Source organism: Rhizophagus irregularis, chromosome 10, assembly GCF_026210795.1.
Source record: "Rhizophagus irregularis chromosome 10, complete sequence".
NCBI classification, from domain to species: Eukaryota; Fungi; Glomeromycota; class Glomeromycetes; order Glomerales; family Glomeraceae; genus Rhizophagus; species Rhizophagus irregularis.
In genome coordinates this window covers 2,930,566-2,949,035 of record NC_089438.1, presented here as the reverse complement: position 1 = coordinate 2,949,035, position 18,470 = coordinate 2,930,566, and the positions used below count along the sequence as shown (strand labels likewise).

At 25.4% G+C, this 18,470-nt stretch overlaps 3 protein-coding genes across 3 annotated transcripts; 2 read left to right on the top strand and 1 right to left on the bottom strand.

Moving 5' to 3' along the window:
• Positions 1-2,041: 2,041 nt before the first annotated feature.
• OCT59_002149 (uncharacterized protein) lies at positions 2,042-4,136 on the top strand (the record flags this gene model as incomplete). The annotated part of the gene is made up of 2 exons (XM_025309744.2): positions 2,042-3,368; positions 3,451-4,136. The coding sequence occupies 2 exons, from the start codon at positions 2,042-2,044 to the stop codon at positions 4,134-4,136; spliced, it is 2,013 nt and encodes a 670-aa protein (XP_025189939.2).
• A 4,549-nt stretch (positions 4,137-8,685) lies between these two features.
• Positions 8,686-12,883, top strand: OCT59_002148 (uncharacterized protein; the record flags this gene model as incomplete). Its single annotated transcript, XM_025308936.2, has 10 exons — positions 8,686-9,180; positions 9,245-9,320; positions 9,400-9,569; positions 9,649-9,970; positions 10,047-10,343; positions 10,639-10,941; positions 11,011-11,829; positions 11,910-12,545; positions 12,692-12,766; positions 12,846-12,883. The coding sequence occupies 10 exons, from the start codon at positions 8,686-8,688 to the stop codon at positions 12,881-12,883; spliced, it is 3,231 nt and encodes a 1,076-aa protein (XP_025189940.2).
• A 3,672-nt stretch (positions 12,884-16,555) lies between these two features.
• On the bottom strand, positions 16,556-18,046 carry OCT59_002147 (uncharacterized protein). The gene has a single exon (XM_025323771.2). The coding sequence runs from the start codon at positions 18,036-18,038 to the stop codon at positions 16,620-16,622; it is 1,419 nt and encodes a 472-aa protein (XP_025189941.1). The 5' UTR covers positions 18,039-18,046; the 3' UTR covers positions 16,556-16,619.
• Between the last annotated feature and the right edge of the window lie 424 nt (positions 18,047-18,470).

The window sequence follows — 18,470 nt, the reverse complement described above, 5'->3', positions numbered from 1 at the left end:
TACTCATAAAATTACATATATTTTTGCTTTTAAAACTGCATATTTTTTTATACTTCAACTTCAATCTTGAAAAAAGTGCGTTTTTAAGGGAAGTTTTTTGTGAATTATAAAAAAAAAAATTGTTAATAAAGATCGGAAAATAAGGATAGAAATTGATAGAACACATGATAATCTATTAATTTTTTAACTTGTATAAATATAGTATATTGGAATTTAGCATTTAACTATAAAATAACATAATTTGCTCAATGTTACACAAAATAATTTTAATATGAAAATGATCTGCATGTGACATTTCCAGTGACTGTTAATATTTAATAATTGGCATAAAAATATTTTTATGAAAATCTGTATTTGAATACTTTATGCAATGAAATTAAGAAAAAAAACATTAAAAACATTAAATAAAGTAAAATAAATACCAAAGTACCATAAAAATAAATATTAAAAATCTGAAATTATTAAAAAAAATATATATATATACAAAATAATAAAAATTTAAAAATACTAAAATTAAATTAAAAGAATTTAAAATTAAATATTAAATTGAAGAATTTCTATAAAAATACTACTGTAAACGGTTGATTAAAAAGAAGGTTCATTTTCTTCTGATTTTCATTATTCAAATATTATAATTTTGCCTAGGTATTACATGTAAATATTTTTTCTGATTATTATACACGTTTTTATTTTTTTATAACAAAAAATCGAGTAATATACATGGTAGTACAAGGTTAACCCCTGGAATTTGTATTATACCCGGGTATCTTAGACGGTAAAACCAAAAATTAATAATAAATTTAAGAAAATAAGTTACAAAGATAAAATTGATAAAAATAAAAGAGAATGCTAATATAGATCAAAAAGACAAATTACATTAACAAGATCAAGATAACATAAAGAAAAAATCTTAATAGAATCCTAAATAGCATGGTAAATTAAGCAAATTTTTTAAATTTTATACTATAATAGACAATTTATTTATTTAATAGTATTTATTTAAAAAAAAAATAAAAATAAGAATCAATTTTATAGATTTATTCAAACTGTAAAATTTATTAAAAAAATTTCCAATAAAATTTCCCAATAAGTTTCTTATAAAAATTTTTGATGAAATTTTTTATTAAAAGACTACCAAACAAAATTCTTCATCAAAAAAGACTCACTTATAAAAAAACTCTTCAAACAACAAAACCTCTACTAAAGAAAATTCTCAAAAATTCCCTATCAAATTTCTATCAAAAAAAAAAAAATTCTCAACAAAATTATTTATCAAAAAAATACTCCTCTTTATTAAACCTCTACTATCAAAAAAACCTCACCTGTTAAAAAATGTTTTTCCAACAAAATTATTATTAAAAAAAAACTACTCTATTAAAAAAGTTTATCCAATGAAATTTCTATCAAAAAAAAAAAAAATTCTTTTCTATAAAAAAAATTTCTTCATTAATTATCTCGACCCATTTTATGCAAAACCTTTTAAATGAAATATGCAAATTACGTATTTTGATTAATGAAGTTCAAGTTAAAAAAAACTTCCCTATTAATTTTTTATCGAAAAAAAAAATTATTTTTTTTTTCCAAAGAAATAAAAAAACTTTGCTTATATTATCGATAAAAAAAAAAATCTTGAAGCTTTAGTCGAATTAGAAGAATTTGAAGAAGAAATGGATGAAGCTACTGCTGATTTAACTGATCAAAAAAAAAAAAATAATTTTTTTTTAAAACTACGCTAGACTTAAACCATGTGAGTGAGTATATGCGGTTGACAAGGTTGCCTCAACCCCGGTGGTTCTGGCAATTTTTGTCACTATGCACTACAAGATAAAAATCCATACACTACATGTTATCGTAATACCCATCTTTTTTTTGTCGAACCTTTTCGTCCAGCTATACTCCTGTATTACGTTACAGTAATATAAAACAATATTATCGTAACCAAGGGGTAAATGTAACTAAAACAAAAAAGGTGCACAAATTATAAATATAAAAAAAAAGTATAAACGAATTTTTCAAAGCAAACGAAGATATTGCTGTCGTAATGGAGGAAGTTAAAGAAGCTCTCAATATAGTGGGGGATATTATGGGTACATATTTGCCCTTAATTCAATCGGCCACAATTGTGATTAATGATATAATAAAAATTTGTGAAGCAGCAGAATATAACCAAAATATATGCAATTCTCTATTGGACCGAGTGAAATTAACTAGTACCGCTATAGATTCATTAAAACGTAGAAAACAGAAAAATGAAAATAAATTACGTAACGAAGTATATTATCAGGCTTTTCATAAATTTATTTATGTTTTAAATGAAATTGAAACATATACTGCGGATATTTCAAAAATTCACGGTTTTTGGAAATACAAAAAAGCAGATTCCGTTAAAGAAAAATTTATGCAAATATCAATAGATTATGATAAATCGATGAATGATTTACATTTTACTATAGCAGTTGCTAACGAGGAGCAAAAAAAGATTGACGAAGAAGCTTTAGCAGAAGATCTTGCTGACTTTGATAAATTTCTTAAAACTATAGATAGAAAAACTGATGATCTTCATGAAATAAAGTATATTAAGAATCACACAATTGAAAAGTCTTTACATAACGTAAACAAGATTAATCCGATATACCTAAGCCTTCCTTTACGAAGAACTCATGATGATGTCCGACGTGGAAGTAATTTTGTAATAAAAAGAATTTTTAAAGGACAAGAAGTTGCTTGTAAAAAAAGTTTAATGAACGATAAAGAAATAAAATCAAGTCCGGAAGTGCGAAGACTTATTATGATTTTAATCAAATTATCAAATTGTAATCATATTCTTAAATTTTATGGTGTCTCGAAAATTGGTATTGATAATGTGATGATTTTTGAATGGGCTGAGCGTGGAACTTTGAGAGAACTTTACGAAAAAAAAAATATTAGTTGGCATTTTAAAGTTAGGATCGCCCTTAATATTTGTCGTGGGCTTGTATTTTTACAACAGGCTGAAATCTTACACCATAATTTAAAATGTGGTAATATCCTAATGACGCAAACTTTAGAACCTAAAATTTACAATTTCGAGTTAGCACGGTTTGATTCTGGATATTCCATTTCAATAGGGAGCGAAATCCATGACGCTATACGTTGGATAGCTCCTGAAAAATTAAGCAACTTTAGTCGATATACAACATGGTGTGAAATTTTTAGTTTCAGTATGTTACTTTGGGAGCTTGCTTTTGAAAAAGTTCCGTATAGAAATTGGACATTAGAAAAGATTATGGCTCATGTGACTAAAGGTGGTAGAGAAACGATTAAATTTGAAAAATCAACTCCCGAAATTTCTATACTTCAAGAAGGTTATAAAAGAATTATAAATGATGGTAAGTATTATCAATACCTTTTGTTAAGTTTATTATCTATTATGCACTTTAAATTTTCTAATCGATTTTATATATTCTATAGCTTGGAAACAAATTCCACATGAACGTAAACCTCTTTTGAAAATATTGGACATGTTAGAAGAGTTACATAAATCCATTAGCTATATGTTTGATGACAATTTACAAGAATTATTTCCTGATAAGGTATTAGATTTAGATAAGCTAAATGAAGTAAATAACGATTTAGATATGCAAGATGATGTCGTTAGTGATGTCAGTGATTTAAGTCCAATAATTATTTCATTAGATGAAGGCATATTAGCTTTTCAGGCAAGTTTACATCAAAAAGCATGGAAATGCTTTGAATATCATGCAGGTAATGATAATGTAATAGCAAAATATTGGAAAGGTCGTTATTTATGGGATGGATTACATGACAATGTAAAAGAGCGCGAAGAGGGTAAAACATTACTTAAAGAAGCTGCCGATAAAGGAAATCCTGATGCTCAATTACGCTATGCGTTTACCTTATTAAAATTTATTAGAGAAGGCAATAATCGGGAAATAATGATGGATTATATCACTAAAGCAGCCATTGGAGATAATAGCGCTGCACAATTTCACTTGGGTGAAATATATTATATGGGAAAATGCCGGATTTCAAAGGATGAAAATGAGGGTATTAAATGGTTAAGAAAGGCTGCTTTACGAAGTAATAATAAGGCTATTAAATTATTACAAAAATTAGGAATAGATGTTTTAGGTTAAAATATAAATATATTACTAAAATGTGAATATATCATTTATTATCATTTATATGTTCTATATGATTATTAAAAATTCAATAAACAACTTGTTTTTAATTAGGTGATTTAACGCTTAATTACATTACATGAAACATCTGAAATTTATAATATTAATAACCAACTGTAAAAAGGAAAACTCTCAGAAAAGATAGAACTGACCTTTGTGTAAGTCTACATGTGTCTTTCTTTTTTGCATATATAACATACTTTTTCACTATTCGTGTTATTGAAGTTTACCGGTTGTTTTATTGTTGTTATTCATCTAACGCCGCCACAAAAAGTGGCTACCTTCAAATTGTTCGCTCCTCGCCTGTAAAAACGTTGATCCATGTTTATATTTCCGTGATTATATCATTTTCACGGAATTTTTACGAATGCCACGGAAATATTCGGATAAAAATTTTTTATAGGGTCGCCCTTTGTAAATCTTGCTATAAATCAAATTTAATTGCAACGAGTTTTTGTCATTATAGATTATTTGCCAATCTTTCGCTTTCATATGCAACATTTCTTGATTTACACTTTATCTCTTGGTAAACCGTTAAAATTTACTTCTTCTTGATCATTCCTTGATGCTTAATTTCTCCGGCCATATTTCAATTCCGTGATTTCTTAATGTTAGTCTAGTAAACTTTCATTATTAAAGATTTTTATGTATATAGTCTAGTACCTATACGATAAATAAACATTTTCCTAGTTTTTATTCCGAAAAAAATTCAGAAAATTTTTTATGGAGCGTAAATTTTATTATTGAAAATTTTTTGATAATGGTGTAGTTAGCCAAAAAATTCAGCCGAAGGCGCAGTAAATTTTCGGCTAACAACATCCAGCCGAAAAAAATTCATGTTGATTTTGAATATTTTATTGATTCAACATCTACTATTTTCGGCTGAATATTTTCGGCTAAATACACTTTTTTTAAATAATAGCATCAGGAGAATAAAATAAGCGTAGATCTACAAAATATTACACGTGTGAAAAACTACGCAAATCTACACCACTCGCGACGATATACGAGTGTGAAAAATTTAGAGTAATTTTCAATAGTATAAAATAGTGTATTTTTAAAATTGACGTAGTTTTTTTAATAGTTAAATTAATGTATAAAATTTTTCTTTTAATTTTTTTCACGTTTTTATTATTTTTTTTACTTACACTAGTCAAACTGATTGCATTTTATTATTTTTTACTTACATTAAGAGTCGAACTTACCTCACATTTTATTTATTTATTTTTTTTACTTACACTAAGAATCGAACTGAATACCTCAAGATTAACTATGATATTAAGTCTCATTATCCGACCACTACACTATTTATTCTTTTTTTTTAATTATTATATTATATTTCATATTTATCTTAGAGTAAAAATGTATTTATATAATTTTTTTAGTGTTAGACTATAAAAATACCAATTATTTTTAGTGTATGTCTATTTGTATAAATTTTATGCAACTTTTTTAAATACAAAATTATTCAAAATATTTTAAGTTACATTTTCGCGTGGGTTATGCAAAGTCATGTATTTATGCAAATTTCTAAAGCGTAGATTGCTGGAACTACCTACTTATGTAGAATTTATGAAACTTTTTAAGTTACAAAATCAACAAAATATTTTTTAAAATTGTTTTTATGTGTAGATTACTTAAATCATATAATTAAGAAGCTATTTCAAGATAAAAAGTGTCATAAATTTTCATAAATGGGTAATTTCGAAGTTTTATAAGATACTCCTTATTAAATAACTATGTTTAAGTGTAAATTATGCAAAATTGTATATTTATAGATTTTTATGGAGTATAAATTTCCAGGGATTATACATATTTGACAACTTTACGCTAATATTCGCCTCATATAATCTCCTGATGAGTGTAGTTAGCCTAAATATCCAAATAGCAGTCATTGCTAATGTAACCTCCTAATTCACTTTATTATGGCAATAGCACCCTCTTTAAATTGATTTAAACTTTGCAAATGTATTATATATTTGAACTTGTTTAATTGGCTAAATTAATGATTTTCGAATCCATAATTCTGGCCGAAATTTTCTTAATTCTGGCCTAAAATTGGTTAAATTGAAAATTTCAGGTAAAATGTAACATCGTATATATACAAAATAATCTCCAAACTAAATATGGAATATATAACTTCTTGTCAGTCTCTAAGTGTTTATTGAAATATTTTTTCAAATGCTTTTTGTTTTTTGAATTGGATCTTAGCTAAAAATTAGTATATTAAAAATAAAAAATAATGCAAAAAACTTATAATTTGTGAATAATATAAGATTTTAAATTAAAACAAAAAAAATTTTAAAAAAATAAAATAATGTATGTATATTTTCAAATACAATTCAAATCCCTTAAAAAAATTTCCCTTTTTTTATTTTATTTGTATAGTTGTATTGTTATAGTTTTAATGGTTAAATAAACTATTCATTAATTTAAAGAGCAATTAAATATTAAAAATATTTCTTTTTTACAATTAAATTACTAAAATTCTAATATTGAAGTATGATTGGACAGAAATAAATGAGTTAAAAATAACAAATATTTTGTAGTTTTATTTAATAAAAAATAATATGCACTGTCCAAAAATAAGTATAGTAATGTTATGTACTTCTTGTTTTCTATAATAAATAAAATTTTGTCATTATTTCATATTGATTGCTATTTGGATATTTCGGCTAACTACACTATTATTTAAAAAAAGTGTATTTAGCCGAAAATATTCAGCCAAAAATAGTTAGATGTTGAACCAATAAAATATTCTAAATCAACATGAATTTTTTTCGGCTGGGTGTTGTTAGCCGAAAATTTACTGCGCCTTCGGCTGAATTTTTCGGCTAACTACACCATTATAATTTTTTGTAGTATTTATTATTTTATTAATAAAATTATTAATACATATAAATATATGAAAACTACGTATAATTTGTAAATAAATTATTGAATATTTCTTTTGCCTGATTTTCTCCAAATAGACTTATAACTTTCTCAGCTATTGTACAATTTTCCTTTGTTCTGTACGTACTTACGTATTTCCTTGAGATTGTTAATAATATCTTCTTTATTAATGCTACCCGCCGATGATAATTGTAATTTTAATTCTTTCATATTTAAAGTCATATTTGGTGAGTTTTCAGATCCAATTTATTAAAAAGTCTCTCAACCTGCTGCTGATGAATCATAGTAAATTCGTTCTGGTGTATAAGTTAGTATAATCGTAAAGTTCAGAATTTTTAACCCAACAATATGGATCACATGTGGATCGGCAATTAATTAAATGCACCATTTGGCTAAAAAAAAACAATTCTTTTATTCTTGTACAGGTTTTTTATTTTATCATTAACGTTAAAAAACAAAAAAATCTAACTACTATAAAGTTAAATCGTTTTGAACCTAATTGGCATCCAGATTAGAAATTTGATTATGGATGCACAGATAACTTGTTAGTAGGTTAGGTCTTGCTTATATAATCATGATCATCCATCAGCCTATAAAAAAGAAGTTCGGACATTATCATAAAAATGTCCAGAAATTGTCAGGCTTGGTGTCCTGAAAGTGTCCAGAATGTTGCAATTTTTCAGACATTTTTCATTTCTGGACATTTTCGATGACAATTTATTTCTGGACCATTCTTTTTTAATAATAGGTATAAAAAATAAATGTCCGAAAAATAAAAAATGTCCATTTTTTTGGTACAAATCTGATACTTAAAATTTGATATATCTGGACCTTGTCCAGAATTGTCCAATATTTGTCCAGTATAAAAATTTTGGACAATTTCTGGACACAGGACAAGCTCTGGATGAGTGCTATTTCGTAAGTAAAAAAATGCAAAAACTGGCATTCTTAACCTTCTTTGCCATACTAATTTTTGCTGAGCAAGCAAAATACTATATATCTGCGATATAAAAGTTCAGGTTATGTACAGCAGTAATAACGATCTTCTATCAAATTTTACGAAAATGTATTTCTGGTCAAATTTCGGACAAATATCGGAACAAAAATGAGGTGTTTTCGGAACAAATTTCTGGACACAGTAGCCCTGTTTATTTCTGTTCTGTTCCGTTCTGTTCCGATTTTTGCATATATTTTTTTAGCCAATCAAAGAACAGAATAAATTGAGCAGAAAAATCGCATTTGATCCATTCCGTTTGCTCCCAACCAATCACATCAATTAAAAAACCAAGCTAAAAAATTTGCAAAAATCGGAACAGAACGGAACAGAACAGAAATAAACAGGGCTAGTGCCTGCACGGACAATTTCCGGAGATTTATTTTTTATAGAAATCATAAAAAAATAAAAAATGAAAAATCAATTACGTAATCGAAATGGTCAACCAGTCACTGTGGCGAGTGTGGCGTCATGACCGTCATGTGGTCTGAAATTTTTGTGATACTTCTGTCACATGGGATACTGCATTCCATATGCCTTAAATAAGAAATCATGCAATTTCACAATTTTCCTATAAATAGTCAAAAAAAAAAAAATAGTATTTCGGTTGAAATCATGTCAGAAGTTCCCTCATCTTCTTCCGCTACTAGTCGACCTATAAGAAAAGCTTGTCAAAAATGTAGGCAATTGAAAATCGAATGTGATGGAAATGCTGAAAATGATGTTCCTTGTTCAAATTGCGATGTTGGAACATGTATTTATGGTAAAAGTTCAAAGAAAAATTATCAAATTGAAAAAACTAGTGAAATTCTGGAAAATACTTTATCGGAAACACAATCCAATTCAGAAATGGTTCATATTAATTTAAACGAAAAAGAAGACGATGATTATAAATTTTTGAAAAAGAATGATTATGCAGATTGGTTAGAACTATCAATTTCCAATGAACAAATTGCAGATTATAAATATTCAGAATTTAAAAACGAAACATTGATAGGAAAAGGTTCATTTGGAAGCGTCTATCGTGCTTTTTGGAAAAATACGGGTCAAGTTTTTGCTTTAAAAAGCTTCAATAGAGATAAGACAAAACTGAAAGAAGTTGTTAATGAGGTATTAAATTTATAAATGATTTTGATAAATATTTTTAACTTTTACTAATTAAATTCTTTTACAGATAAAATTACAAAAAAGAGTGGATTTTCATGAAAATATTTTACGATTTCATGGAATCACAACAGTGAAAAATCCTAGTAAGACTTTACATGTAATAATATATATATTATTAAAGTACTTTTTAATGAACATAAATTTTGCTTAATGCATATTTAGATATAATTCAATACGTATTAGTTTTGGAATATGCTGATAGCGGCACATTAAGGACTTATTTAAGTCATCATTTTAATAATCTCAGTTGGGATGACAAATACCAGTTAGCATTGCAATTGGCCAGTGCAGTAGCGTGTATACACGAATGTAATATTATTCATTGTGATCTGGTAACAATTAAAATGTTCTTATTTTTTAATGTTGATCTTATATAATCAGTATTAAACTCTCTTTATTTTATTAAAATAGCATGCTGATAACGTATTTATACATCAGAAAAAGATAAAGTTGGCAGATTTTGGTTTATCAAAAAAAATCGCTGCATCAAGTATTAATTTAAAAATATTTGGATCGATACCTTACACTGATCCAAAAAGACTAGGTGATAATAATTATAAATTAAATAAGAAGTCTGATGTATATGGCGTTGGCGTTCTAATGTGGCAAATTTCTAGTGGATATCAACCATTTGGTAATAACTATGACGTAAATTTAGCCTTATCAATAATAAATGGAAAAAGAGAAGAAATTATTGACGAAACACCTGCTGAATATAGTAAATTATATACAGGTAATAAATATTTCTATTATTTAATTATTGCTTAAGTTAACGTTAAAATATAAAAATATTTGATTTATTTAAACAGAATGTTGGAAATACGAACCATATGAACGTCCAAATATGCAAGTCGTTGTTTCGACTCTTAAAGCTTTAGTTATTCCTGAACAAAATGATACACACTTTGATGATATTAACAATAATGAAGGAAGTAATTCATTAAAAGAAATTAAATCAATTCCAAGATCGAATGAAGAAACCATAGATGTAAATGTGGATTTATCGGTAGGTTCAGATATTACTATGCTAAACAATATAGGATCTGGGAGTAGTTTATGCTCACAAAAACAAGTATCTGTGGTACAATCAAGTATATTAAGCATAGGTAACTTATTTATTTATTTTATATTTTTCTTAAGTAATTATGAATTTATCGCCGTTTTCAAAATAGTATACGCAATTTATTTGTGATTGTATATTCGAATACCAATATTCGCCCGGTTTTCGTCCGTTTTTTGTCCATATTTCGTCCGGTTTTCGTCCGGTTTTCGGTTTTCTTTTTTTTTTATTCAATTTAACTGAATACATCATTTTGAAAACGGCGATAATTCACTAATTTACTTATCAGTTATTCCGAATTTTTCTAACTAAATATCAAAATATATCTGATGATTTTCAAGGTCAAAATGTTAATGTGATTGAGCGGATTTTACCAAATAAAAAAATTTTAGATCCATTAAAACTGATTAATGCCATTATAAATGGCGATATAATTAAATTAATTAAAATGAGCGAATTATTAAATATGGAAAATATTGGTAATATTTCGAAAGCTATATGGAAAAAAACAAATAAATTTGTAATTTGTAAAAGATTAAAGAATAATGAATTAATCACTAATAAATCTATCAAAGATTTGCTTTATGAATTAAAAATGCATAGAATATGTCCAAGAATAATATGTATATTCGGTGTTACTTTAGGTAATCTTATTTAATTTTAAATTCGTATTACTATATTTACGATAATTAATTTTCATTGTTTATTTACAGATGAAATCACAAAAGAATATTTTCTCATAATGGAATATGCAGATGGTGGGAATTTACGCACATATATTAAACAGCATTTTTCAGGATTAACTTGGGATGATAAAATAAAGTTAGCATATCAAATTACTGAAGGAGTAAAATTTCTACATGATTTAGATATTACTCATCAAAATTTGTGCTATAAAAATATAGTAGTACATGAAAAAGAGGCTAAAATTATGCTTAATATTGTAAAAAATACAGAGAATGATTATGAAATGATTTCATATATTGATCCTAACCTTTTTGAAACTCATTCTTATCAATTTGATAAGAAGTCAGATATTTATGGTTTAGGAGTTCTTATGTGGGAACTATCTAGTGGTTATCCTCCTGAAACTGAAAATATTTCAAAAAGTTACATAATAGGTGGTTATAGAGAAATTCCGATTTCCGGCACTCCCATTGAATACTTAAATTTATATAAATCATGTTGGAATTATGAACCAAATGAAAGGCCATCAATTATTCAAGTATATAATAAATTAGAAGAAATGAGCAAAAATTCAGCATCACAATTGATTAATTTAATAGAGAAACATAAATTGATTAAAATTATTAATATAGATGAGTTATCAGATGTAAAAAATATTGATAGCCATATTGGCATTATTTCAAGAGCTATATGGAAAAGAACAAATAATTATGTCATTTGTAAAAAATTAATAGATAATGAATCAATCAGTAATAAACCAATTGAAGCATTTCTTCATTTATTAGAAATGCATAGAAGATTAGACTTTTGTCAAAGGATAATACGCATATTAGGCGTAAGTTTAGGTAAACCAAATATAATTTCAATATTGTTATTACTTATAATATATATATATTAATATTTATTGTCTTATCTTTTATTGCAGATGAAAGTACGAAAGAGATTTTACTCATAATGCAATATGCTGATAGTGGAAATTTACGGCAATATCTTAAACAAAAGTTTTTAGAATTAACTTGGGATGATAAAATAAAATTGGCTTATCAAATTACTGAAGGGATAAAATATCTTCAAGGAGAAAATATTCTTCATCGAGATTTACACTCTGGAAATATAGTGATACATCGCGGAGAAGCTAAGATTATTGATCTTGGTATTGCAAAAACTACAGAAACTCAAGCGGATCTTTATTCGGGTGTATTTGGGTCAATTCCATATATTGATCCTAAACGATTAGAGAATTATTTGTATGAATACAATGAAAAGTCTGATATTTATAGTTTAGGAGTTCTTATATGGGAACTATCTAGTGGTAGACCACCTTTTACCGATAAAATTATTAGTGGAAATCTTTTAATAATTGATTTAATAAATGGTCTTAGAGAAGAACCAGTACCTTGTACACCTGATGAATACTTGAAATTATATAAATTATGTTGGGATGATGATCCAGATATAAGACCAACTATTTATGAAGTTTTAAATACACTAGTTAGATTAGGAAGAATGAGAGGTATTCAAGGCTTCCGAGATATCAGATATGAAGATAATGATATGCAAGGTTAGAATATATAACAAAAAAGTATAACTTGCAATAATAATGTCTGCTAGAATATCAATGCAGTTAATGATTTATTTAAATTATTTCACTTACAGTACTTACAGTGTAGTATTTATTACATTAATTGTATATTGATTAATTATTAGGCGAAATTCAAGATGTTCAAGATGTTCAAAATGATCAAGATGTTCAAGATAATGATTATAGTACTGATTTACAAGGTAAACTGGTAAAGATTATTAATTATTAACAATTAAAGTTATATAAATAGTAATTTTCTATTTTTAATAATTTATACAGAAGTGACTAATATTAAAGATGCAGGTAATAATTGTTAATGCATAAATATATGTTTTTGTTTTAAAACGATTATCTATAAATTCTAATTGTTTGTAAAATTGCTCATGAAAGGTTATCATGATGATTTAAACAGTAAGTTCATTTACATTAACTCTTTATTATTTACTATATAAACTAATAATTTTTGTATCCTTAGTTCCCGATAAAGTTGACTAAATTGATAAAATTGCCATAAATTTCTTAATAGTTACAGTATTATATTTAAAATATAGAATGATACTGAAATGTTTGAAATGGTATATTTTCAAAATTGTTTGTACCCGGTATTTTTTATAACTTAAAATAGTTCTTTTAAATTTAAGATTTCGGAGTTTAAATATAAATATTCAATTACAAGTTTATGAAAATAAAATTTATATATAATCAAGTTAAAAATATTACACGAAATATTCTATAATTTAAACGACTTAGTTTTTTATTAAAAAATTATCAATATGCATGAAAACCTGATGCGTTATTTATTATCAGTAAAAATTATCTAAAATTAATTTTGCTTAATCAATTAAATCTAACCCACTTATCTATTTTAAGTAAGGAACTGAATATTTTTCAATTCATTAGTAATCAATAATAAATTAGTTAGTTCAATAAATAATAATTTCGTTATTTACCAAATAGCCGCAGTATAACATCTATCTATTTATCCATGTTCTTATCCAAGTTCTTATTTAGCTAGATAATTAGTAAATAATTAAATAATAATTACGTTACTTACTAAAATAATGCAGATTCCACCATAAAAGTTGAAATTAGTGATTTTGAACAATATAAATTATAAGTTTTAGCATGGATGAAATAATGAAATAATAACAATGGTTCCCATTGATAACAGCTATTTTTGCAAGATTTCAAAGGTTATATTAAAAGGAAATAGTTCAGATTAGGGATGGCAACGGTCGGTCATGGTCGGTCATCGGTCGGTCATGACTGGTCAAGAACCTTTGACCGACCGACCGACCGTTTGACCGACCGTTTGACCGATCATTTTTTTTTATATTTTCGCAGTGTTTTTATTAAGGCAATTGAAAAAACGTGCAAAAACGTTTATTTTTTATTAAATTATTAATAAAAAAACGTGCAAAAACGTTTATTTTTTATTAAATTATTAATAAAAAAACGTTTTCGCAACGTTTCTATTAAAATAATTAAAAAAACGTTGCGAAAACGTTTTATTTTAATTATATTATTAATAAAAACGTTTTCGCAACGTTTTTTGTTAAAATAATTAAAAACGTTTGCGAAAAACATTTTTTTTTAATTAAATTATTAATAAAAAACGTTTTCGCGACGTTTTTTATTAAATTTTTCATAAAAAAATTTGGTCGGTCAAACGGTCGGTCAGAAGTCTTGACCGACCGATATCGGTCACGTTCATGACCGATCATAATCGGTTAATGACCGTGACCGTTGCCATCCCTAGTTCAGATGATTTAGTTATTTGTAAAAATTTAGAAATATTCTATTAGATAAAGTTTCTTTTATATAAGTACCATGTATTAAGCGTAAGGTTATGTATGCCTAATGCCTTATTGATTTTAATAATTTTATTGTTTATTATAATGGACTAATTTATTGTTTGTTAATAGATGAAAATAGTGAAGACTTTTTCATTAAAATTTACCCAAAAAAAGAAGCTAGATTTAGGATCAATTTTGTAAAAAGTATATATAAAAACAAAATTATTAACTAAATGCATGTAATAAAGAGAAATGATAAGATGAAAAACGTAACATAAATGTACTAATATAGTAATAAGTGCAATAAAAATGTAAAATTTTAATAAAAAAAAGAAATTTTTAGCAGACAAAAAAATAAAACTACTTTTATTTTGTCTTATTATTAACTTCAATACCACATGAGTCAAACTTATAGTTCCTGGTAACAACACCTATAAATTTACGCAAATGTAACTCCATATTGTAAACTTATTTTTTTTATTAATTAACTTTTTTTAGACTTTAATAGAAATTTTATAATATAATTGTAATATTTAAATAATTAGTTTTTATCATTATTTAAATTATTTGCTTAATTTAGTTATAAAATATTATTATTATATACAAGAATGACTAATAAATATGTTTAATAAAGACAAATTGTGATCTTAAAATTTGTTTATAATAAAAAAGTTTTAACAAAAATATAAGTGATTTGTGTAGCAATTTCAATCATATATACTGTACATTATTACATAAATTATTGAAATAATTGAAATCCCATAATTTTTCATCATTTTAAATTTTATTATAAAATGACATTGCAATACATCAAGTGCAATTTTTGTACTTCCTAATAAAATTTAAAGAATACTCTCTTATAAATTTGACTTTATTAATAAAAGAATCTTTGTCTTTATAGTTCTTATGATAGTTATTCATTTACAAACCATACCATTATTAAGAAGAGGAAAGATAATTTTTCTTTGGTTAAATCATGTTGTGATCCAAAAAAATATGACAGAATCATATATAGTGATAAAAAATTTGAATACGATTTATTGCATTTTTTCTGTAATTTACTAAGAACCTTTTAGCCTAGTTCTTATATTTTAGCATGTTCTACAGAATAACATAGAAATGATATAGACACATATCCTAGTCATCAAGTAAAATTCTATTTTGAACATACAGTTCATCTATCAAATGACTAATCAAATTGTCAGGTTCTTGAACTTTCATTAAAGTAGAACATTTACAGTAGAAATGAATGGATATGGCCACAAAGATCATTCATGATCAATTTGGGATGATTTCTGTAAATTGAATACTGCAATTTCAAGGGGCTTCAAGTGAAACATTCTTAAGAATAATCTATATACATACAATTGATGCTTGAAATATAAACTTTCTCAAATAGTAAAAGAATGAAAGGTCCAAACATATGAAATTTTCCACTTTATTATTAAAAAAAGTAATGAATGGTTTCTATTTGTTAATTGCACATATTAGATTATAATAACCCAAATTTAACCCTAAATGCATGAACCTCATCAATTATCTAAACTTCCTATGATCAAAAAATATACTTACATTGATAAATCTTCTTATGATAATCTCTAAGGCTGGTATAACTTATTTTAGCACCTTTGTCATATCTGATTACTTATATGAGTAAACACCTTTGACAACTACTACCAAGGATACTCTTATTTTTCATTTCACATCTGTGTGTATATAAATCTAACTGGTATATAATAAATGAGGAAATTTTTAAAAATTCCTGGAGGAAGTGACCGAGGAACAAAGTTGATTTAGCTGGATAGAAAATCATGGCAGCACAGAGAATTTCTGAGAGAACCAGGTAAACAAATAAATGGAATTTTTATCAAAAATTAAAATTATAACTTTGTATATTAATATTATATTTATTTTTAATTAGTAGATATATATGCCAGTATGACATAAGAAGAAATGTAATAACCATAAGAAAGAGAAATGTGTAGACAAATGTTTACAGATGAAAAATATTGCAGAGCTTAATAAACAACAATCTAGTTATTTGAGTAGTTATAGCAATCCATGGCTTATAGTCACTGCATCATAACAGTTATATTAGGACACAAATGTTTATTAATGTAAGAGTTTACTTTATATTGACTGTTGTTATTATGTAATAGGTAAATTAATAGTAAAAACGTAAAAATGTATATTTATTTATATCCGAAATACAAAAAATAAACTAAACAAATTAAATAAGATTGAAGAATAAATATTTTTAAACCCATTTAAATACTTCAAAAATATCTTCACTCAAAACATTTTCATATTTTTCAACTATACCTTTTGCTTTATAACTTTCTATTAAATCAAAATGACTATTTCCATATCTTCGATATTGAACAGTTTGTAATAATATGGGATGTCTATCTTTCCAATTATCAAATAATAATTTAAAAGATTCCAATTTAGGTTCAATATTATAATGAAATTTAAATTTAAATAAACTAATTGGGGATGATTTGGCTAAAATTTCAAATACATGATCATAATCAACCGTAACATTAGCATCCCAAACATCTTCAAAAATAATAAATAAACCACATAAATATTGACATTTGATTAATAATTTTTCTAATTCTAAAATATTACTATTTTTAAATAATAATTTAAGATATTTAAGATTTGGACAATTTTTATAAATAGCTTGAATAATCATTTTATTACCAATCTCATTATGACTTATATGATCAATTTTTATTTCACTAAGATTTCCAATTGTATTTCCAATTATATTTGTTAAAAATTTAATTGGAACACTTCGAGCTTTTAAATTTTGTAATAAAGGGAAGGATAAATCATCTAAATATTCCCATGATATATCATCAAATAATTCTAAACTTTTTAAATTTACAAAAGATGAAAGAATTGTTGTACTAGGTTGTTTGGTTATCTTAAAATGTTGTATGTGATTTGCATGTTTAATCAAAGATTTTTCGAGAATTTCATAAAGTGGACTATGTTTTTCTGAACAAGCCCCAAATAATAAACGAACGTCTATTAATTTTTTAGGTGTTTCAATTAATTTAACAATTCCATAATTGTTATTTTGAATTTCAATAAAAAGTTCCAATTCCTTAATAGATTTACAAATTTCCACCAATCCAGTTAAAACATTATCACTTATATTGACATTACAACTAAGATATTTTAGTTCTGAAAAACATTTTTCTGATCCAGGAATAAGATTTATTTGATAATCAAATTGATAAGGAATATAAAGATGAGTAAATTTAGTATTTTCATTAATAAAAAGATTTAAAATTTCATTTTTAATAGTTGAAATTTCATAACCTTCAAATAATGAATATAATACTTTATAAATTTCATTTAAATTTAAATGTCTACAAAAATTAATGTAATTAAATAAAGGTTTTTGATATGAATCTTTTAAAAAATTGAATTTTTGATTTAAAATATTTCTAAAATTATTCGGTAAATATGAAATAATTACGTTAAATAATAATTTATAATTTTCAATCTTTAAATTTAAATATTTCCAAGGATTATTCCATAAAATTGGAATAATCATTTCACACCAAGTTTTATTAACTGAAAGACATGAATAAAGTGATTTTTTATCATCTTGTAATTCTTGTAATATCAGATAAATAATGTCTCTATTTAATTTCGACATTCTTTTTTTTTTTTGAAAAAGAGAAGACAATGAATATTCAAACGACCTTTTATTTTATTGTGTTGTGTTGTACCTGTATTACGTTGTCAAATGTCGTAAATGTGACGCACTTAGCCAATCTACGTTACTCCATAATGATAGTCATGTGATTAATTACTGCGGCTATTTTAGACCGATCGTTTAAAAAAGTGGCTGTATCGTCTGTATGTGTGTGTTCCATGCAGTCGTAAAAATAAAAACTAAAAGAATGGCTTTACTGTTAATATAGCGATAGTGACACTATGGTTATTATTTAGAAATATAGAAATTCTACACCGTGAAAATGATTCTAGTGAAAGTGACAAGTCGACAACAAATTCAACATAATTAATCACTTTAGTGCATTATTTACATTTAACCTATATAATCAATTGGGATTCTTCCGACTTCACT

What these genes read in the sequence shown, in the direction of transcription:
- OCT59_002147 (XM_025323771.2), bottom strand. Translation starts at nt 18,038, where the DNA reads ATGTCGAAATTAAATAGAGACATTATTTATCTGATATTACAAGAATTA.